This window comes from Palaemon carinicauda, chromosome 1, assembly GCF_036898095.1.
Source record: "Palaemon carinicauda isolate YSFRI2023 chromosome 1, ASM3689809v2, whole genome shotgun sequence".
NCBI lineage: Eukaryota > Metazoa > Arthropoda > Malacostraca > Decapoda > Palaemonidae > Palaemon > Palaemon carinicauda.
Genome location: NC_090725.1, coordinates 284,672,107 through 284,697,106, shown reverse-complemented (window position 1 = coordinate 284,697,106; position 25,000 = coordinate 284,672,107). Strand labels below are relative to the sequence as shown.

The 25,000-nt window shown below is 32.1% G+C and overlaps 1 protein-coding gene across 3 annotated transcripts in view; it reads left to right on the top strand.

The window, feature by feature from the left end:
* RhoGAP100F (Rho GTPase activating protein at 100F) overlaps window positions 1-25,000 on the top strand; it is a 504,175-nt gene that overhangs the window by 352,006 nt on the left and 127,169 nt on the right. For all 3 annotated transcript variants that reach the window (XM_068391718.1, XM_068391712.1, XM_068391705.1), the window contains one exon: window positions 8,888-9,001. In XM_068391718.1, the coding sequence (XP_068247819.1) occupies window positions 8,888-9,001 (114 nt within the window). The remainder of the gene's footprint in view (window positions 1-8,887; window positions 9,002-25,000) is intronic.

Here is a 25,000-nt window from a genome sequence, read left to right as displayed (position 1 = left end):
TTAATCTCGCTCATGAGAAATAAAAAAAAAAAATCAGAATACAGTTTGTCAATCAACTTAGAAGGAAGCGCTGTCATAACTTTTAAAGGGGTACATGATATGGGAGTTGGAAAAATCAGATCTAAGGAGAGAAGTCCTAATCTTAAAAGCATAAGGAAAGTTGCTCACTTTTGTGGACAAATATCAGAAGTCCATGTTTCAAAATTATTTTTGAACTTTTTATAATGTTCATGACTGTTCAATACTATAACCTTGAACGTTATGATGATGATACCGTAGTAATTAATGAAAACTGGAATAATGACGTCTTATTTATTAAGTTAGAAAGAGTATTTCGATTATTTAAATTTTCTGTTTTGATAATAAAGAATTTAAGGAAAGTAATGACTAGCTAACTAGCTTACTTTCTTTAAGCTTAATTAGAGACTCTTATCATTTCTCAAAGTTAAATTAAAGACTCCCATCAAAGATTGATTGGAGACTTCCATCTTTTTTCGAAGCTCATTTAGAAACTTTTATCCTTTTTCAAAGTTCAATTAGCGACTCCCATCTTTCACCAAAGCTTAGCTAGAGGCTTTCAACTTTTCTCAAAGCTTATTTAAAGACTCCCATCTTTTTTCAAAGCTCAATTGGAGGCTTTCTAACTTTTCACAAAGCTTAGTTAGAAACTAATTTTTTTCAAAGCTTAATTAAAGGCTTCTAGCTTTTCTTAAAGCATAATTAAAGACTTTCTTCTTTTTCCAAAGCTTAATAATAGGAACGCGTATTTTTCTCAAAGTTCAATTAGAGACTCGTATCTTTCCTCAAAGCTTAATTAGAGTCTTCCAACTTTTGTCCAAGCTTAGTTAGAGACTCATCATTTCTCAAAGTCTAATTAGAGGCTTCCAATTTTTCTAAAAAATTAAAGACTCGCATCTATTTGCAAAGCTTAATTTAAGACTACCATCTTTTTTCAAAGTTTAATGAGAGACTCCTGTTTTATATCAGAGTTCCATTAGAGTCTCCTAGCTTTCCTCAAAGATTTACTCGAGGCTTTTAACCATTCTCAAAGCTTAGTTTCTAAGACACATTTTTTTCTGGAAGGTTAATAAGATATTCCCATCTTTTATGAAATCTTATTCAGAGATTCCCATCTTTTCTCAAAGCTTAATAAGATATTGAAATATTTTATCAAAGCCTTATTTGATATTCCATCTTTTATCAAAGCTTAATTTGAGATTCCCAGCTTTTCTCAAAGATTAATAAGATATTACCATATTTTACCAAAGCCTTATTAGAGATTCCCATCTTTTATCAAAGCTTAATTAGATATTCCCATCTTTTCTCCAAGCTTAATGGATCTCCCATCTTTTCTCAAAGCCTAATTAGAGATTCCCATCTTTTATCAAAGTTTAAAAAAGCATATAAAAGCTTAATCAGAAACTCCCATCTTTGTTCAGTGCTTCACGAGATTCATTCATCTTTTCGCAAAGTTAATGATATACTATCAGCTTCAGCTTTATTAGATCCTCCCATTTTTCTCTCAGACATTTATGAGATACTTTCTTCTTGTTTCCATCTTTTTTCAAAGCTTAATGCGATAGTCTCAAAGCTTAATTAGAACTTCCATCCCTCGCAAACCTTAATTACAGACTCCCATTATTACTCAAAGCTGTAGACTTCCTTATTGTTTTTTTTTTTTTTTTTTTTTTTTTTTTTTTTTTTTTTTGCAAAGCCTGATTAGAAACTACCATATTTTTTCAAGATTAACTAGAAACTCCCATGTTTTTTTCAAACTTAAATTAGGCACTAGAAGTTTGAATAAAGACTCCCATCTTTCAGTATAATAGGAGACCCGCATATTTTCTTGAAGCTTAATTACAGATTCCCATATTTTCCAAAGCTTAATTACAGATTCTCATATTTTCTCAAACCTTAATTACAGAATCCCATATTTTCTGAAAGGTCAATTACAGACTTTTCATGTTTTCTCAAAGGTAAATTATATACTCCTGTACTATCTTCAGTTGTCTTGTTATGCCGGTCAAGCCACTAGTTCACACATTTACACAGTAAAAGTGCGTCTTTCCTCCATGTACCCTTGGAATACTGTCTTTTTTTTTTTACAGCAAAATTTAGGAATTTTCTACTTTCCTTTTTTCATTAATTTTATAAATCTTGAATTCTTAAGTCACTTTATTTCTCTTTTCCTGGATATTTTTACTCGTTAGCATCAACCATGAGAGAGCGACTGATGTGATATTAAATGCCCTAGTTAGACCTAAACTAGAAAAATCATATAACTTTAATACCTCTCTGGCCCGAGAGGTGGCCGTTGTAAAAAAAAAAAAAAAAAAAAACGGTCATGCCACATTCATATTCTTTATAGTAATTTGTGGACAAACCACTCTACATAATACATAAAATCAGCCGCTTCTGACACCTCACAAATATTTCTTCTAACATCTCACAAACGTTTCCTCTGACACCTTTCAAACGTTTCTTCTAACACCTCACAAATGTTTCTTCTGACACCTCACAAATGTTACTTCTGACACCTCAGAAACGTTTCTTCTAACACCTCAGAAACGTTTCTTCTGACACCTCGGAAACGTTTCTTCTAACACCTTACAAACTTTTCTTCTGACACCTCACAAACGTTTCTTCTGACACCTCACAAACGTTTCTTCTGACACCTCACAAACGTTTCTTCTGACACCTCCAAAACGTTACTTCTGACACCTCAGAAACGTTTCTTCTAACACCTCACAAACTTTTCTTCTGACACCTCACAAACGTTTCTTCTAACACCTCACAAACTTTTCTTCTGACACCTCACAAACGTTAACTTCTGATACCTCACAAACGTTTCCTCAAGAACACTTCATTGCCCTCCTCGACCGAATGCCATCCACCTCTTACCTTGCAGGCATACTTTTGTCTAGTTATTATCAATGTAATGTTTTCGCGCCATCTATCCAACTCTTTATAGACACTTGTCTTCTATCCAACTCTTTATAGACACTTGTCTCCTCATATATCCTAAATCCTATGAATTATACATACTTTGCGCTAACCTAACGTGGCCCAATCATTCCGCTTGACCGAATCATCTCAAAATTCTATAATGCAACCTATCACCCATTCTGGCGCCTATATTACTTTTATGTATGTCAAGATTTCGCATCCATTTGATCCCTTTTACACCACAAACTCTACACAAATATTTAATCTCATTAGCCCTTTATAACTAAACTTTATCTCCTTAAATAAGATTAGATTTTACAATCGCTTTATACATTTCAACATTAGTTTTTACATGCAATTAAAATATCTTTCCAATCATTTGCAGTCATCCTGGTACCTTTCTCGCTTCGTTTCTTTGGTTGCTTACCTCAGTTCTCATCTTACAATCATTTGTTATATTTTTCTCCTAGATGTCTACCTTATATGAATCAATAATATCCGTTCTTCCAACAACCATGTTAACATTCATTTCATAGGTTTCGTTTTCTCTCTTAACCTTACTCTTACTTACATTTACTACATGGGTTAGTTATACGAATTTATATAACAAGGACAGATATGTGTGGTGTTTAAAATTTAGTAAGTTGTAATTAATCCTAAGATTAGGCAGTATTAATCTATGCAAAATAAGGTTTGATAAAGATCAAATCTGCTGTCTTTGACTAATATGTCTCTCAACACATGTGTGTTTATTCCTCCAAATGGGGCTAGCTTTAAGAATCCAATTTTCTACTCGACATATTTTCACTAAAACATTGTATGGATCCTTCTTAATTATTTTATAATATCAGCTTTGCATACGATTGGATATAGACAAATAAGGATGTAATTTTCTGAAAGAGAATGAAGTGTTTCTGTGGAAGAAGATTTTTTCCACTGACTCGTACACATTTGCCACTCTGCATGCAGGGTATCATGAATGTTTCTCCAGCTTTGCGGTTTTGAGGCTTTGAGATAAACATGAAATAAGCATAACATCCCATTGATGCTATAATAAGTGGGCTATATTTCTATGTAGCATTACTCGCGTTGTGCCTGGTGGTGTAGAGGCTAATGGATTACAATAGCCAACGGAGTTTAAAATGCTTATAAATTGTTTGATACTGCGTTTGCGAAAACTTCAGCAGGTAGCCTGTATGCTGAGCCAAGACTAGAACGAGCAGTTTTATGGAGAAATAGAACAATTGTCAGCATCCAGTGATCCCGAAGAGAATTATTGTATTGATCGAACGCGCCTGGTCGTGTTTTATTCAGTCCATAAATGATAATATGTTAGTTTGATAAGATACACTCGGAAAAATATACAGATTTGTTATCCAATGAATAACTTATCTATAACAAAACTAAACGAAATTTCTGTTTTTTTTTATAAATGTTCTAAACAATGGTGGAATTATATATTTTGTAAATCCTGTGTAATCATGCGAAAGTAAACCTTTACGATTGTTTCCCAATATGATGGTTTGCATCTGTTGCAAATATTCATTGCAATGAGAGAGAGAGAGAGAGAGAGAGAGAGAGAGAGAGAGAGAGAGAGAGAGAGAGAGAGAGAGAGAGAGAGAATGCACAGCGCCAGACATAGTTGAAGCTGATGTGCTGTTCTAGGCACTAAGGTACCCCATTTGTGCATGTGTTTGCCTGTGGTTTTTGCTTATATAATTTTGTTTGCTCACCTCTCTCTCTCTCTCTCTCTCTCTCTCTCTCTCTCTCTCTCTCTCTCTCTCTCTCTCTCTCTCTCTCTCTCTCTCTCGTAGATATCTGATTATCAATAAATATTTCTATTCCTTAATCCCTCACGGCTGTGTGTTAGCATGATCAATTTTGTTAAATACTTCCTCGTCAAGTTTGTTGTATAAAAGGCTGGCCCTTTAATGCATTCACACGTACAGTTTTACACGATTTCCACGTGTAAATCTACAGCCTAAATATTCTCTAGACGAGGTGTGTGCACAGTTGCCTTCTGAAAATCAGGTCAGAAAGGCATCTTGTCCGTATCGTTGTTCCTTTCAAATAATTCGCTTTCATTAATTGAGTCATGGTCCAAGTGGCAAGTGTGTGCGCATGTGTGTGTGTGTAAAATAGTGGCTGTGATGGAGAGAGAGAGAGAGAGAGAGAGAGAGAGAGAGAGAGAGAGAGAGAGAGAGAGAGAGAGAGAGAGAGAGAGAGATCAAAGCGCATGTGCGGAAGACAGGTCTAGTCAATGGTACACTCGGGCGGTTTATTCCTATCACTAAGACCTCACGCTAATTTTCAATGATGTGTGGTTTGTGTGTGTGTGCGTGTATGTGTGTACGTGTTTGTGTCTCCATTCAAAGAGAGCACACAAGCAAACCGGAAAGGGAAATATTGCTTTTACGCAACGCGATGCCCCACCTAAGTCACTTTATAACAGCCCATTTGAAATACGCAGACGTGATTTTAATCAATACGATGGTGTTGGAGGGAGGGAGTATATGTGTGTGTGTATGTGAGTGTGTGTGTGAGAGAGAGAAAAAGAGAGAGAGAGTGAGGTAAGGAGAGAAAGAGAGTAAGTGTATGTGCGTGGAGGGAGGAGAGTGTTCATGTGCTGTTGTAAAAGAAGGACATAGCTGGAGTTTCACGTGTGTTTAGTACAAGGCTGCAAATCTTTACCTCCCTCTGAGAGCATACACCAGCTCGGGAGTGATATAACTAATCCGGAGCAGGAAGGAATCCCCGTGAATATGGGATTTTATCTGGATGCTGGGCTGGGTGGGGGGGGGGGGGGATAAGGATGCTCAGAAGAGATTGCATTATAAGTAAGGGGAAAAACGCTTATGATGAATAAGAATCTTTGCCGAATAGGCTTCTTTACAGCGGAGTGAATAGACACCCAACTGCACCAATCATATCTGCCTATATATTTCCTTTTCATAATTTTCTTTTTCCTCTTATTCTTCTTCTTTTTGCATGAATATGTTATTTATTCTGGTTTATTTCCATCGTCGATCATAAAGACGAGTCTGTGTGTGTGTCTGTGTGTGTGTGTGTGTGTGATTGGCGTGTGCAAGCTCCATCTTTTGTGTAACTCCTGAGATTGTGACCTGAAAAGAACCATGTATGTGTATAAGATGATTGAACCGATATTATTAGACCAGGAACTGCCTCACAAAGATCTCTCTCTCTCTCTCTCTCTCTCTCTCTCTCTCTCTCTCTCTCTCTCTCTCTCTCTCTCTCTCTCTCTCTCTCTCTCTCTCTCTCTCTCTCTCTCTCTATGTATATGATAAAAATTATTCGACAGGGAAACTATAGCAAGAGAGATAGGAAGATGAAAGGGTTTTTTCCCTTTTCAATAGCTATTTCATGTCTTTCTCTACCCTGTCTGTATTCCAGTAATAAGCCAACTGTTGTAAGTCCCAACCAGGTGGTGACTCCAGTCAGAAACAAAACAAAAATTACCGACACATTAATATTTCCATTGCTGGATCGTGGATGAGCCACGTGCGCAATGAAAGTTCAATAGATTTTTTTTATCTTTAATCATGAAATACACATTTACAATATTACAGTTTATAACATATACATCATAGTATATTTACATAAATATTTTTTTTTATTTTACGTAGTGTATTTGCAATTGAAACTTTTACTATTTATCAAAATATGTTTTTAGATAAAAAATATATATAATGAATATTTTTTAATTGAAGTTTTAAAATTGGTCACTTCATATTTCAACATTGAAGACCATCAACATTAGCTCAGCCCTCTCTATACACACTGCATCATTCGTCCTAGTTTGCATATACTCCTGTACCTCCTGGAAATCAAGACCCTTCTTTTCTAAAACGTATTTGTGTTTCTTTCCAATCCCATTTTTTCATATCTTATTTTCTCTCATTACTATTGGATTTTAACTCATTTGAACCTTACTAGAAATACCTTAAGTTAAAAATTTTACTACATATGTGGATACTAAGCTAGCTGGGGATAGTGACGAAAACTTTATAAACCTATGAGAGTTTGAGTGACTGCAAGATGAGGAGAAAGCTGAGAATAAATGTGAACAAGAGTAATGTAATGTTATGAGGATTGCAAATAAATGGAATAATGAATGTTCATATGGTTGATGGAAGCATAGTAATGGTTAATATATACAGGAGTTTAATAGTGAATATATTTGATAATGTGAAGATGGGGGTGAAATGAATCATAAGACAAAGGAAGAAAGATAGCAGGATACCTGAAAAAAAGATTGAGAAAAGACTGAAAATATTTGTGATAGCAAAACTGCTATTGTAAGAAGGATATATATATATATATATATATATATATATATATATATATATATATACATATATATATATATATATATATATATATATATATATATATATATATATATATATATATATACACAGTATAAAGGGGCAGGGTTGGAAGTGACCTGATCTTTCATTTGAAGGGGCTAGGGTTCGATCCCAGTATGAGATAGAAATTTATTTCTATTTAAGCACGATATTGTGTTGATTTTCATCCATATTGACTCATTAGGGGTAATTCGAAGTAAAAGCTATCAATTGTGTCGCCTGGTTGGTAAGGAAGTCGAGTAAAAATCGCTGGTAAGAGACTGATGTCTCGCCAGGTAAATCCTGAATTGCAGTTAGCAGTTAGGTTCCGACTTCTTTTAGAGCCTCTTGTAGCATGGTTGGAAGTAATCTGGTCTTTCATTTGAAGGGGCTAGGGTTTGATCCCGGCACGAGACAGAAGTTTATTTCTATCTGAGCACGAGATTGTGTTGGTTTTCATCCATATACATATATATATATATATATATATATATATATATATATATATATATATATATATATATATACATATATATATACATATATATATACATACATACATACATATATATATATATATATATATATATATATATATATATATATATGTATGTATATATATATACATATATATATATATATATATATATATATATATATATATATATATATATATATATTTATATATATATGTACTGAAAAGACATTTATTCATATACATGCATATTTCTATGGGTAGGTGGGCATATATTTCCACACGTATAACAAGATGTATCATTCATGAGAGGTTTAATCCAAACTCAGATGATATTGATGATATTTGCTATATAGTACCTGGCTACATGCTTATGGTTGGCCATAATTGAAATATCTCGTTTGTTGGTGTTAAATCCCTTTCCGTCTTTAGTCATGATATATCATCAATTGAGTGTTTTGTCTTCTGTTTAAAACAAAAATATTTGATGCAATGGTAATCTGCATTGCTCACTTGTTTAAAATAATGATTCCGAATTCGTGTTCTTGTTGTGTATTTCTTCTAAAATTCCTCCTCCGAATATTATTGTGAGATGAAAAAAATTAATGTTTTGATTATTTATATAATTGATTATCTATTTAATTTTACGAAAATATGTTTCCAAAGCTTCCTCCAGTTCTAAAAAAAAGGAGTGTGAAGTTTTTTTTAGGTCAATATATAAATTGACCTTATTAATATCCTTGAGTGACTGCCTTTGATTCTAAGAAAAAGACAAGAAATATATTAGACTAATGTTTAGTGATATTAGATGAACGTCATAATAGTGAATATAAACCTTTGAAACAAATCCATGATATGTAATGATTGTCCTCATTAATTTCCACGGAGACTGACTTTGATATCAAGAAAAGAAATATATTAGAGTATTGTTAGTAATTTTAGATAAAACTTCATAATAGTGAATATAAACTTTTGAAACAATGATATGTAATCCTTACCCTTTTTCCCTTACAGAGACTGGAAGGAAGAAGAGAAGGAGGAGAAGGTGGATAATAATAGTCTAGGATAGTCTCAGCAAGGCCTTTTGTTTTCTTTGCAGGAGGGATCGAATGGCGTAGGAGCGGAGATCGCCGCCTCCCCGCGGAGGCAGGTGGCCGGACCCTCGCGCGGCCGGGAGCCTCCAAGTATGGTTGTGCAGGGAGACTTCAGAAAGGTAAGGAAAAAAAAATCTATTAATTACGTTTTTTTTTTTTCGTCTTGGTGTTTTAATTGTAGTTCACAAACAGAAAATTGGTTTTATTATTTAGATTCACGGAAGGGAAAATTAAAGGGAGATGGGTCCTTTGTTTGCCTTATAGTTTGCAATTTCTTAATTGCTCTATTGTTTTTTTTCCCAAAAAATCCATCTTAGTCTGTATTCTTTAGTTTATACTTTTACCATAATTTTCGGCGAGACAAATATATATTTTTTAAACATGTTTTTTTCAGTTTATTTCTGAAGTCCTTAATTTTCCTTATATTCATCCCCCTTTACATTAAAAAAAGATTCTACTACTATATTGTTACCCATTTTGGTGGTTTGTTATTTTTTTTTATTTTCGGAAAATCTTCATAGACCCGTTATGCTATTACTTCAACATCATTCTTCTATTTATTTAAACGTTGGATGAGTTTCCCTTCCTTATCCGTAAAGACTACATTTATACATCCTATCACCATCTCCACTTTATTATCTAGTTCCCCATTTCATTATCCCTCCCCTCTTTTATCTTACCCTGTGGTCGTAATTACCCTTCTCAGTCCCTGTGATTACTGCTTTCCGGATCATCAATACTGTTATTTGTTTAGGGCAAAGCTTGTAGTCACCACGCGTAATTACAGCTAAGCAGGACGGGATTTGATACGTTGATAACAAACGCCTTTATTGACTTTGTATTATAACTTGTATCCCAGATTGGTCCTTGCTTATTTGACTCTGAATCTCTCTCTCTCTCTCTCTCTCTCTCTCTCTCTCTCTCTCTCTCTCTCTCTCTCTCATATATATATATATATATATATATATATATATATATATATGTATATATATGTACATATATATATATATATATATATATATATATATATATATATATATGTATATATACTATATATATATGTATATATACATATATATATATATATATATATATATATATATATATATATATATATATACTGTATATATATGTATATATATATATATATGTATTTATGTATATATATATGTATATATATTTTGTGTGTATGTGTTTGTGGGTGTGTATGTATGTGCTTTTTTACAAAAGTATAATTGTATTTACAATAATTAGTTTTTCTGTCAGTTTCTGAATTATCCACTATGAATATTGTGATATTCTGATTGCATGGGACCTAGATGAGATATTGAGACATTATGACTGTTTCTTGAATAATGGATGATAGTGATGAAAACAAATTAGTCCCTTTGGAAAACAAAACCTGCCTTTTCATATCTACACATGATATTATTGTAACGCAACCGAGAGAGAGAGAGAGAGAGAGAGAGAGAGAGAGAGAGAGAGAGAGAGAGAGAGAGAGAGAGAGAGAGAGAGAGAGAGAAAGTATTAATTCATATAATTTTTATATATAATTGAATATGAATAAATATGTGCAGTATGATCTTGTACACATTATTTTCTGAGCGTGTGTTTGTTCTAAGCTTTAATCAGTATTAGTAATGTTACTTTTCAACCTTACCCAAAGAGGAAATTTCATCGCGTGATATGTTTAAGTCACTGCTAAAATTGATATGTTTATTTCTGGTGGGTTCTGATCGTCAATGAGATTTTCCGGTCTATTTACTTTGATGTCATATCATAAAGCCTTGTGGTTTTTATGATAGTGAACAAGTTTGGTATTCTGCATTATTCTATAATTCTACCTCAGCAAATTTGGCTATTTTATTTTTTAGGCTTTTAGCCAAATTGGGCTATTTTATTTTTTAGGCTTTTAGCCAAATTGGGCTATTTTATTTTTTAGGCTTTTAGCCAAATTTGGCTATTTTATTTTTTAGACTTTTAGCCAAATTTGGCTATTTGATTTTTTAGGCTTTTAGCCTTATGTGGCTATTTGATTTTTTAGTCTTATAGCCGTATTTGGCTATTTTATTTTTTAGGCTTTTAGCGTTCATGTTTCATTATTTTTTTTTTCAGAAGATTAGTTAGTATTTGTGTAATCAATATCTCTCTCTGCATGATTTAGATTAACTTACCAGGACTTTTAACTAGTTTTATTTTATTCTAAAGTAGTACATGATATATTTTCCACAATTACATCTTACACAATTGTCCTGATGCATCTTATGATTCTTTATCCTATTATTAAGCATCAGTTTTTGAAGCTTTGGAATATTCTGTAATTACTTTTCGTATTGTAATTGCAAATTCTCGCTTGCAACACAAAAACTCATCGATTGTTTATCAGTTTTTCATACATATTTTTCTTTCATCACTTCTAAGCAAATGTTAATTTTTGTTCGTAAAAATTGATAATCTAGTATTTGGTTTATTGGGACTCTTCCTAAATAATGTTTTTTTACTCCTAATTAGTTTGGGTTTCATATTGAACTATTTAGTCGCTTTGTAGGAAACTTACCTTTTCTTTGCCTATGTTTTAAAAGGAAGTTAATTTGATTCATATATATTCTTTCTTTCCTCAATATTCCTCATTTGAAGTTTGGAAGCTTGTTGGCTTTATCGTTTAAATTAGATTTAGTTACGGTTTATTACTTTTGAATAGTGAAGATTCTTATTTTGATGAATTTGTTGCGATTTGATATTATGTTTACGGAGATCGTACTGTAAAGTTCATCTTTTCCTTTTTTTTTTTTTTTTATGAGAATTGAGAACAAGTGATACTAAATTCATCATACATAATTCATTGTCAGTGATGTAGCATCCTGCTGTCGGGAAATAGCAATTCATATCACGTGGTTCCCAAGGTAAATGCTTTTGATGATTACGGGTAGTTAGATGCCGTTCTCGGCGTTTTGATATATTTAAACTTAGATTTCATAGTTGAAGTTTTCATTTGTTGGAAGTATAATAACTATAAGTTTTCTTAGTAGCACATTTTTTCTCGATAATATGAATGAAACGGCCGGGATATTTATAACTGATATGTGGCCTTTCACATATGGTTAAATGGTTAAGTTTGTTTCCATTAGTGAATTTTATTTGACCTATTATCTTTATGTCATTCATGTTAGGAAATGAGTAGTCTCCTTTAGTTTCCTACTTTTTATCCGTGCTATTTATATATGTGGTACACGAAAGGATCCAAAAAATCTACTCTCGTCAATAGTCCCTTGAAGTCCTCCGATTTCAACAATTCAGAACGTTTATGCTATGGGTATTTAGATTCTACTTGTGCAATCTCACTTGGATTCAGTTCAACTAAAATTATTTTCACACTCGGTTACATTGTCAATGCCATGTTCTGTGTTTTCACAGAAACTGTATAAATCGTGAAATCCATGTTCAATCTTCTTCTTCTTCTTCTTCTTCTTCTTCTTTTTCTTCTTCTTCTTCTTCTTCTTCTTCTTCTTCTCCCTTTTATTTATTATTATTTTTTTATACTCCCCATGGTTACCTTATAATGTCAGAGTATAATATAATTCCTTTCGTTGTTGTTTAATTTATTTGCCATTATCTCTATTGGTAAATTTATGAGGAAATCTAGTTTTCCCGCGTATGAATAACTTGTTTAATCCGTGTATGAATTTTTCTATGTGCAACCTGCCATTTTAAGATATATTCAGAACGAACGGATGGATTTTAGTAACCATATTTTTGCGTATATTGACTAAGAATTTACGATTCGTTGTCATGGAACCAATATCACTTGGTTTAAATTATTGGGACCTTTGATTAGAGTTTTCATTGGTCAATTGCAACATGTTAATATTTATCATTTGATATTATTATTAAGGAGAAGAAAGTAATGTTAATATTTATCATTTGATATTATTAAGGAGAAGAAAGTAATGCTTTCTTTGGCATTAAGTCTTCTTTCTATTAAGTACTCTCTATTAAGCTTGATTTTTACATCATTTTAGTAGAGAATACTACACCCCACAGTCTTAAAGGAATGTAAGCTTTCACTTGCTATAATGAACGATCAGTCGTATCGTAACCCGTTTAATTGGTTGCTAAATTTAACTTTACAATACATTTTTTTTCCCAATTTTAGTTGAATTTAATTTTTTCTTGAAAATTTTTTTATGACCAGAATGAATATACAAACAGGAAATAAATTTTTGGTTTTCAATTCATTGATGATTATAGTTATTTAGTACATTGTATACATTTTACTATGAGGATGAAGCTTCTATTTTTGTGTATTCATTAGGGTAATTATAATTGGTTAATTTATTTGTGTTAAATACGAGTATGATTTTAATGACTACATTAGGAAAAGTGGATAGATTATATATATATATATATATATATATATATATATATATATATATATATATATATATATATATATATATATACATATATGTATATATATATATAAATATATAAATGTATATATATATACTGTATATATATATATATATATATATATATATATATATATATATATATATATATATATATATATATGACTGTATACAAACATATGTATACCTATACAGCATATATATATATATATATATATATATATATATATATATATATATATATATATATACTGTATATATATATATGTATATATACATATATATTTACATCTATATATACATGCATATGTAGGTTTCACTATATATATATATATATATATATATATATATATATATATATATATATATATATATATATATATATATATATATATATATATCACACACAAACACATTTAATTTCCTTTACTGTCGCCCTCGTAAATCTCTGACCTTTGCATATAGATCCTTACTATATTTGTGACCCTAGTAGAATAACATTCAGATCTGGGTTATATAACCAGCGAGTAGGTCATGCACTGTTGCAAAATCGAATTAAAGTAAGCTATTGTCAAATCATAACGTTTTTAGTTATATTTTGGTCTGGAAATGTTACCTCGAAATTATTAAGGTTGATGATATTTCTGGTGATTTAGGCCTCTTAATTTCTTCTTTATATATAAGTCCTTTTATGTATATATATATATATATATATATATATATATATATATATATATATATATATATATATATATATATATATATGTATGTATATATATATATATATATATATATATATATATATATATATATATATATATATATATATATATGCATACTCACACACAGATACATACGTGTTTACATATATACAGATATACTATTCACACACACACACACACATATATATATATATATATATATATATATATATATATATATATATGTATATATATATATATATATATATATGTGTGTGTGTGTGTGTGTGTGTAATCTAAATACATATTTTGCATTATTCGTTGCAAATAAGCTTATGAATGGCTAATAGTTTGTTCTGTTCATTGATACCTTTAATTACTGTTAAGTATCTGTACCTGTTAATTATGTTTCCATAGCTATGATTTTACAATGCCCTTTCTCATCTAATTGATAAGTAACATTTGCCTATGATTTTTTTTTGCTTCTGGATAAATTGGATTTTACCAACTTTCTTAGCTAAAAATGTAAATTTTTTGTTGTTCAAGAAAGAACCTATTTCACAGAACTCATACCTATTATCAAGTGCAGACGGAACTAATTGTTGAACTTTTGATCGCAAAAGTTTGGGTTACGCTTATTATCTCTCATAAAGTTCAGAGTACTTAACAAGGTGGTGAAGTCCGTATTGTTGTGTTCAAAGAAGAAAGTTTCTTTGATAATACGTAGGATTAAACCTGAATTTAATAGACTCCTTTGTGAACTTTGACACTTCATCTAGACTAGGTCAACATCGTTTTGATTTAGATAGCGAGAAGTCTCACTCTGCCTAAACATTTTCAGCTTAGAAAATCCCTGAAGGTGCTTTGTTATAGAGTTCTTGTTTAGTAGTCCTAGTCATAGCAACATATGCATAGCAAAATAATACTGGTACTTAAATACACAAACACACAAAAGCCTTATATGTTTTTACATATTCTATATTTGAAAATTCTTTTCGTGTTAAGTGGGAATGTATTTTAATAAATGATAATATTAATAATAGACAGTTCAGTACAATTAAATCTCATTCTTTATATAGGACAGTATTCAAATGTTAAGATAAATAGTTCTAAGTATTTATCTGAACAAGCCAAACACACGTCGTGTGTTTAAAATGGACTTTTGCAATGCTGACCTCGAAAAGTATTAACATATTAAATATGATGCGGGTCTTTTTTTTTTTTTTTTTTTTTTCATAAAATGCCACAGGTCACTTTTTCAATGTAAATTCCCATTATGAATTTTTCCCAGACTTTTTTTTAGGTGTTTTGAACATTATTTCTTCTCTTTCTCATAATGTAAGCTTCTTTGAGACCATCGCGTGGTCTTTAATTCATGATTTGTGTTTGTGTTGTAGCTTCAAAATGTTTCATGATTATATTTCCTGAATTTACAAATGCAATTGCAACTTTCAAATTAATGTCATCATCATCATCATCATCATCATCATCATCATCTCCTCCCACGCCTTTGGACGCAAAGGGCCTCAGTTAGATTTCGCTAGTCATCTCTATCTTGAGCATTTAAGTGAATACTTCTCCATTCGTCATTTCCTACTTCACGCTTCATGGTCCTCAGCCATGTAGATCTGGGTCTTCCAACTCTTCTAGTGCCTTAGGGGTCCCAGTTGAAAGCCTGGTGAACTAATCTATTTTGATGAGTGCGAAGAGCATGTAGTTTTTATAATTACGGATTATGCTCCCATGTTATTCTCAAAATTTTGTTATAAGAATACATGTCAGAGGTTTTCAAAATGATTTTGTATTTTACCAAATGCAATTCACAATCAGTTGTATAGCTTCCTTTTCATTCCTCCTGTTTTCAAACCCCGGAACTGCTCAGTTATTCCAAGCTATGGTCATACTCTCCTACGAAGAGCATATTGTTTGTTTTTTTTTAAACCTATATTTTGCGATAACATCTTGAAATATCCAAAGCTTGTCATTTCAAGGTTCTTCTTTCATCTCTTTTTGCTTTCTAATCTCCTTGGAATTGTACAAAATCATACTATCAGGAAGAAAAAAAGCTATTGTATTCTAACTATCAATCTTTTTCCATGAAAACAAATCCTATTTTTATAAATAGAGTTCCAGATATACTTAATTTAGATTCAAAGTCAACTCTTAAATGGTTTACCAGTATTCTAGACAGTCTTGTGACAGGTATGTAGTAGAAAATGAAATTGCCGTCAGAGTCCCAATGATATTGAAAGAAGACATTTAGGAAGATTTGGTATTTGACATTGATTATCATCAATAGTGTATTGTGATATCTGATTTTACATTGAACCGATATCGGTATTACTGGCACCACTACTTATATATAGGATGGAAATCAACTAAAAAATCGTATGAAATAGAATTGTATTTCTAATTCCTGTTGGCATTGAACTCTAGACTCTAGCTACGCATTAAATACTATTTGACTCACACATACCCTGTATAACTTAATTCAGCCGATCACATATGTGGAGCTGACACAGATGTGACCGGCTGAATTAAGTTAATTTCAAATTTAAACATTCATTTGCCTCACACTTATCCTGCATAACTTAATTCAGCCGATCACGTCTGTGGAGCCGACACAGATGTGATCGGCGGAATTAAGTCAATTTCGAATTTAAACATTCATTTGCCTCACACTTATCCTGCATAACTTAATTCAGCCGATCACATCTGTGGAGCCGACACAGATGTGATCGGCGGAATTAAGTCAATTTCGAATTTAAACATTCATTTGCCTCACACTTATCCTGCATAACTTAATTCAGCCGATCACGTCTGTGGAGCCGACACAGATGTGATCGGCGGAATTAAGTCAATTTCGAATTTAAACATTCATTTGCCTCACACTTATCCTGCATAACTTAATTCAGCCGATCACATCTGTGGAGCCGACACAGATGTGATCGGCTGAATTAAGTTAATTTCAAATTCAAACATTCATTTGTCTCACACTTATCCTGGTAACTTAATTCAGCCGATCACGTCTTTGGAGCCGACACAGATGTGACGGGCTGAATTAAGTTAATTTCAAATTTAAACATTCATTTGTCTCACACTTATCCTGCATAACTTAATTCAGCCGATCACGTCTGTGGAGCCGACACAGATGTGATAGGCGGAATTAAGTCAATTTCGAATTTAAACATTCATTTGTCTCACACTTATCCTGGTAACTTAATTCAGCCGATCACGTCTTTGGAGCCGACACAGATGTGATCGGCTGAATTAAGTTAATTTCAAATTCAAACATTCATTTGTCTCACACTTATCCTGGTAACTTAATTCAGCCGATCACGTCTTTGGAGCCGACACAGATGTGATCGGCTGAATTAAGTTAATTTCAAATTCAAACATTCATTTGTCTCACACTTATCCTGGTAACTTAATTCAGCCGATCACGTCTTTGGAGCCGACACAGATGTGATCGGCTGAATTAAGTTAATTTCAAATTCAAACATTCATTTGTCTCACACTTATCCTGGTAACTTAATTCAGCCGATCACGTCTTTGGAGCCGACACAGATGTGATCGGCTGAATAATTTCAAATTCAAACATTCATTTGCCTCACACTTATCCTGCATAACTTAATTTAGCCGGTCACGTCTGTGTCGGCTCTACAAATATGATCGGCTGAATTAAGTTACACAGATAAGTGTTCAAAAATTAATTTAGAACTTAATTCAAATTGTCTGTTGGTTTTCATCACCTGTTCACTCGGTAGAGATATTAAGAATAAAATGATATCGATTGGGTCAGGTGGTGGGTCAGGAGGTTTGTTGGGTGTTACTGGCTGGTATTCAGGAAAGTGGTTTCAACAGGTAACTCATGAAGTGTAGTCACTGCGTAGGTTTAGGCTTCCTTAATGACTTCTGATGACCTGGTTGTTAGCTCCCTTGCCTTTCATATGATAGGCATATGGTTTGAATGCAATATGAGATAGCAATTCACACACACACACACACACACACACACACACACACACACATATATATATATATATATATATATATATATATATATATATATATATATATATAAATGTGTGTACATGAATGTGTACAAACACATACACACATATATACATACACACACACATATATATATGTATGTATGTATATATATATATATATATATATATATATATATATATATATATATATATATATATATATATATATATGTGTGTATACACGTAAGCTTCTTACTGTAAATCTCCAAATTCCAACGAAATACATTAGACCTGGGTTCACATAATATGCCTCGCAGCTTTTTTCTCGCAATGGAAATGCTTCTGTCAACTTAAGGAAATAACATGCTTGCGTTTATCCTCTTCTTTTTGGCAAGGAAAATAGTCAAGGTTTCCTGTTTGAAAGGAGAAATCTGTTTCTCACGGCGTCTGTACCACAGGTTGTCTTGAAAGAGAACCAAATACCCTTATAGAGTTTCATTTCACAGATTTCTTTATCTCTCGTATTTTTCTCTTAGAAACTATCTGTCCAGGGTGCTACTATAGTGAGATTCCTACCATCAGGATTCTACTATAGTGCGATTCCTACCATCAGGATTTTACTATAGTGTGATTCCTACCATCAGGATTCTACTATAGTGTGATTCCTACCATCAGGATTCTACTATAGTGCGATTCCTACCATCAGGATTCTACTATAGTGTGATTCCTACCATCAGGATTCTACTATAGTGCGATTTCTACCATCAGGATTCTACTATAGTGCGATTCCTACCATCAGGATTCTACTATAGTGCGATTTCTACCATCAGGATTCTACTATAGTGCGATTCCTACCATCAGGATTCTACTATAGTGCAATTCCTACCATCAGGATTCTACTATAGTGCGATTCCTACCATCAGGATTCTACTATAGTGTGATTCCTACCATCAGGATTCTACTATAGTGCGATTCCTACCATCAGGATTCTACTATAGTGCGATTCCTACCATCAGGATTCTACTATAGTGTGATTCCTACCATCAGGATTCTACTATAGTGCGATTCCTACCATCAGGATTCTACTATAGTGCGATTCCTACCATCAGGATTCTACTATAGTGTGATTCCTACCATCAGGATTCTACTATAGTGCGATTCCTACCGGATTCTACTATAGTGTGATTCTTACCATCAAGATTCTACTAGAGTGTGATTCCTACCCTATTTTTCGGGTATGAGGTGATTCCTACCAAAGGAGGATAGATAAAACATACTTCTTGACACTATTTTAATCTATTCTATTCTATAAAACATGCTTAAATATCCATGAAACGCACTTTAGGTTAGGTTAGGTTAGGTAAAATGCTCGTTTTGTTTACACTGTTTAGTTGTTTTGGTAACGCTTAATTGAGGTGTTACTCATGTAATAACACCTTGGAAGGGGAATATTATATTATTTGGTTGTTTGCTTGGAAGGAATCACCCTATAGTAGCTATGAATCCCCATATTGAGGTAGGATCAGAAAATGAGGGTAGGAATCACGCTATAGTAGCACCCTGTCCAGTCTCATTTTGAAACGTGATAGGGAACGTTATATTTATTACCTCAGAAAAGAAATGCTTCATTCTGACATATAATTACATAAAACCATGATTGGTTTGATAATATATATGAATACCGTTTCAGGCTTTGCTAGAGTGACATGTCATTTCACAATTTTCCTTATCTATCATATGTCTATGCCATTCCGTAGATTCAATTCTTTGAACACTTGCATAGCTACAGAGGTAGTATGGCATGAATCAGCATCGAACACAAGCTATCGAAAAAGACCTCAAATTGTTCAAGTCCACATTTCTGTTCATCGTCTGAATATTATCGTATGCAAAGAAGACATGTCTGTTGGTCACTGGTTCTCTAATATGCAGGGTGATGATTGTAGATGTAAGATTCAATATAATTTCCTGAAAACACATGTAACGTTATGATTTTGTACAACTAACCACACTTTTTCTTTATGTACACTGTTGAAAAAAACGGTAATTTTAATCAGAAATTCTCCGTAAAGATATACTGTTCTCAGCCGTATTTCAGTAAAATACAGGCGACCGTAATTTTACCTTACTTTGTTATTATATTTTACGGGTTGGTGACCATAATATCAATCCTTTACGTCAATAAATCCGTTTTTAAAACGGTAAAAATCCTGGAATAAATGGTACCAGACATTTACCGTTTCTCCAATGCAAATTTTTAACAGTGTAGTCTACCATAACGGTTATCTATGCGTTGGTAATGTAGCTGATGTCATAATCCATGTACATTCCTCGTCACATATTTGAAATTCTCCACTATTATTGTCTATCTGTGATATCCCCATTTCTAAAGAATATCTTAGAATATGTTATAGATTAGTAATATTTAATTTGTGGCCGTCATATTGGTAAAAAAAAAGTTTTTTTTTTTTCATACAATTACTTTAATGAAGCAGTTGATTATATGCAAAATGGGGGTCATATTTTAATAGTTCACCTTGCAAACGCACATTTAATAGATAAACACAATCATTTAACATGTCACCTACTTGTTTGAGATTTCTCGAAAGATTTTTATTTCACCTAATTTTAAATGGTTCCCTTTAGTTTGACATCTACTCTTTTGAGATCTTTAAAGTTCTTTCACGCTCAAATTAAGACAAGCTTGTTTAACCTTTTACGCACTTGTTCGGGATTTTGCTTTGTTTTTTCAGCGAACCTACTTATGAATTTAACTCAAGAATTAATTCAGCTTTTGACTTGATTTGAAAATGAAAATAAATTCTAGATGGTAAGGAAAATGCTGTTCTTAAAGTATAGTTTAGTATTCGTTAATTCAGGTCATTCCCTGTCTTTTATTTAAATAACTGAATTAGTTCATAGGTCTCAGCCTATCGGATATTTTTTTAGACATTTTTGTCTAATTCAATTTATGATATCGGAATTCTTACATACTTTTAATTAGCTGTACTAGACCATTTAAACATCAAAATCACATTAGCATTATTGTAATAAAGTTACGTTGTTTTATTTGGTCATTTCCGCCTAAAAAATATTTTCTTGAGTCATCTATGAATAAAATTCTTGTCAAGACCAATGTCTATAAAGGCTTAAATATTTCAACCTTTAGTTGTTTACTTTATCTGTATTTATCCTCATAAATCAGTTATGTACTTGAAATGTAGACTTTTATTGTGGCGAAAAGAGACAAGGGAATTAACCCCAAAAATGCATCCAGTAATATCCTCGTCCGATTCTTTCTCTTAGAGGAGACATGTGTGCGGGCAAGGCAGCCCAGATTATTGGGTTCCTGCAAGAGACGTGTGTTCATGCATTTTCTTTTACAGGAGAAACAATCGCTTATTTAAAAAGAGAGAGATAGAGATTTGGGGATACAGAGGAAGGTAGAGAATTTTAACATTGCATGAATGCATTGGATGGAGAATTAATGAAACTGAGATGGATGTCTAACTGGTATGCGCATTACTTTAGAAAATGCATAATTTATTTTTTTCTAGTTGTTTCCTAATTTTACTTGGGTATTTCAAGGTACAGTTTGATAACAATTCACCGTTAGCAATGGAAATGAGCCGAGCCATTTATATAAATTCTCATCGATTCAATTTACCTATTGATAACAGGTTCCAGTTTCTTTCCATTCCTGATTTTCGAGATTTTCAACCATGTTAATGATGTTATTCACTGTTATAAATTTGCCATAAAACGGTAAAATTCCCGGAATAAATGTTGCCAAGCATTTACCGTTTTAAAAACGATATGTTAATGTTCACGAGTGATATTACAGTGACCAACCCGCAAAAGATAATAACGAAGTAAGGTAGAAATTAGGGTCGTCTGTATTTCTGAAAATAAGGCTGAGATCTGAACTTTTTTACGGAGAATTTTTTATTAAAATTAAAGTTTTTAACAGTGTTGTGTATAGAATATTTATACGTATTACTTATGAATTCTAAAGGAAAATTCTAAGTAAGGATATATTAAATAGCTTATATCTACATGATCACAAAATTCATTTAACCAATACTTACCAGTAAGAAGTAATAGTATAAAGTATATATCAACCAAAGCGTCACCATAATGTAGCCCAAAATATCTGTAACGTACATAATTAAATGAAATTTCAATAAGCACCAAATATCTAGAATATTAATTGAACTTCATGGAAGTATACGAGAATGGTGGTAGACATTTTGTCTGGAAATAAGTAAATTTGAAATAGACGTTACTTCCTAGAGGAACAATTTCATTGAAGTTTTTATTATAACTTGAAAATATACTACTTCCAGACATTTGCTCCAGCACCTGCCCCTGGCATGTTATTAAATGTAATAATAACCAAAATGAGTAAAACTATTTTCTCATTTTGCCCTGCTTCGCGTGAGGGGGATGAGTAGCTCAAAAGTAAATATGTGTTACAAAGTGAGACTGAAAATATTGAGTTATTTCTATTCTATTTCACAAAGCTTACTTGAAGATTAGGCTTCATTAAACGCTGATTATGGAAAGCAATAAAATTTTGACGTGGATGTCTGGGACACATGGAAATAGCATCGATTTCAGATTTTAGTCTCTCTCTCTCTCTCTCTCTCTCTCTCTCTCTCTCTCTCTCTCTCTCTCTCTCTCTCTCTCTCTCTCTCTCTCTTCTTTTTCCTTGTCTTATATCATTGAAACAATTCTTATTCCTGATATTTTAAAGTGAAAAACAACCTTATTCTTATTCATTGCCTAACTACACTTTAATATCTGGGTCCTCTTAAGCCCTAAGGACATTATTACCTCTTTTTATTTTCCTCACCAAACCTTTCCTCCCTCAGTAACCCCCCCCCCATTCCTCCCTATTTTCCTCAACATTCCCCTCCCCCATCAGTGCCCCCTCCCCCTCTAACCACACCGTAGCACCCCCCTACCCATGCAAAATCCACCATCTGCTTGCAGTGAGCGTAATGAAGAGGCAGGATTGATTAAAAGCCTCTTTTTTATTATTTGCTCCATTGCATTCGCGGTTGTAATCACTGTATTTGTGTGGCGATGGTAATTTGGAAGTGAGGATTCTAAAGGTTGAGAAATGAATGAAATCCCGAGAATAGGAAAATAGTCACAGGGAATAAAAATGGGGGGGGGGGGGGGAAGAATAAGTTGAGAAAGAATGGGTCTTATTCTTGCAATGGTCTGGGAGAGGATTCTTATTCTTTGGTAAGGGGGAATTTTGATCACATCCGCATGAAGGGTTCAAGTGATGTGACTTTTTTATTATCTTTATTATTATTGATATTATTATTATTCTTAGTATTTGGTTTATACTTAAATTCAGATTTTAAGATTATTAAAATTATTATCGTTATTAAAATCATTAAAATTATAATTAAACTTATCAATATTATGCTCAAGAGGTAAAGTTGAGTAATTAATCTAAAAAATTAAGTTTATTATAATAACTAGCCTAAACTCTCTCTCTCTCTCTCTCTCTCTCTCTCTCTCTCTCTCTCTCTCTCTCTCTCTCTCTCTCTCTCTCTCTCTCTTTTATAATGTATGTTTTATCCTTTGCTAGAGTAACTCATCTCAATGATGGCTTTCATAAATATATTCAGTACATGCGTGTATGCAAATATACACTGCACAGTAAAAATTTCCATATTGCCCCACAAGTACGCCAATTAAGAAAACACTTGCTGTATATTTTAATACATTTTGTTTAATATAAGAAATACTTTTTTTATCTTCATTGAAAAGCGGTTTCCAGCTGAATTGACGAATTTGAATATAAAATGAATAAATTCATACGCAAATATGAACTTAGAAACCTTCGGACACATGGTGATATATACACATTTTCCACCTGCGGTATTAATATTTGTAGGTGGTATATGAGCATGCAGTTATCTATGTCTATGATAGCTAATCATTTTATATATTTTCATAAAGCAAATTTGCCAGAGTCATAATGATATACTTGCTCGTCCAGACAGACAAGCACACACACGCACACATACATACACAATCACACACACACACACACACATATATATATATATATATATATATACATATATATATATATATATATATATATATATATGTGTGTGTGTATTCATGTATATATACATATATATGTGTATATATATATATATATATATATATATATATATATATATATATATATATATATATATTTACATATATATATATGTGTGTGTGTATTCATGTATATACACACACACACACACATATATATATATATATATATATATATATATATATATATATATATATATACATACTAATGAATTTATATATGTATATATATAAATATATATATATGTATATATACATATATATATATATATATATATATATATATATATATATATATATATATATATATATATATATATATATATATATATATATATATATATATATATATATATATATATATATAATATACATATACACACTCGTAAAGGATACGAGAGCCTCTATTAAATTGGACCGAGTAAATGAGTTGCCAAGATTATTTGGAAATCACCATTGTTCCTCATTATGTGTGAGTAAATTGAAACCCTGAGACCACAATCAACCGGAGTCAGACGCCATTTATAATCGGAGTTGACACGAATCAAAGCATTCAAAACATAATCATAGCTTATTCTTAATACCAGACTCTTCAAATCCAAACAATCGATCTTGCATACGACATGACTGTGTGGCCTTTGCTTTGAGGTGTGACCTTGAAGTAACAATGTAATTAACGCGCCTCGGTCATTTTTTTTTCCCTCGTTAATTAATATAACACAATGGCGGGTCTCTCGCGTCCGGTGGGATTCTAGATCTTCAAAAACGGGTAGCGTAATCCCGACTTATATATATATATATATATATATATATATATATATATATATATATATATATATATATATATATATATATATATATATATATATATATATGAATAG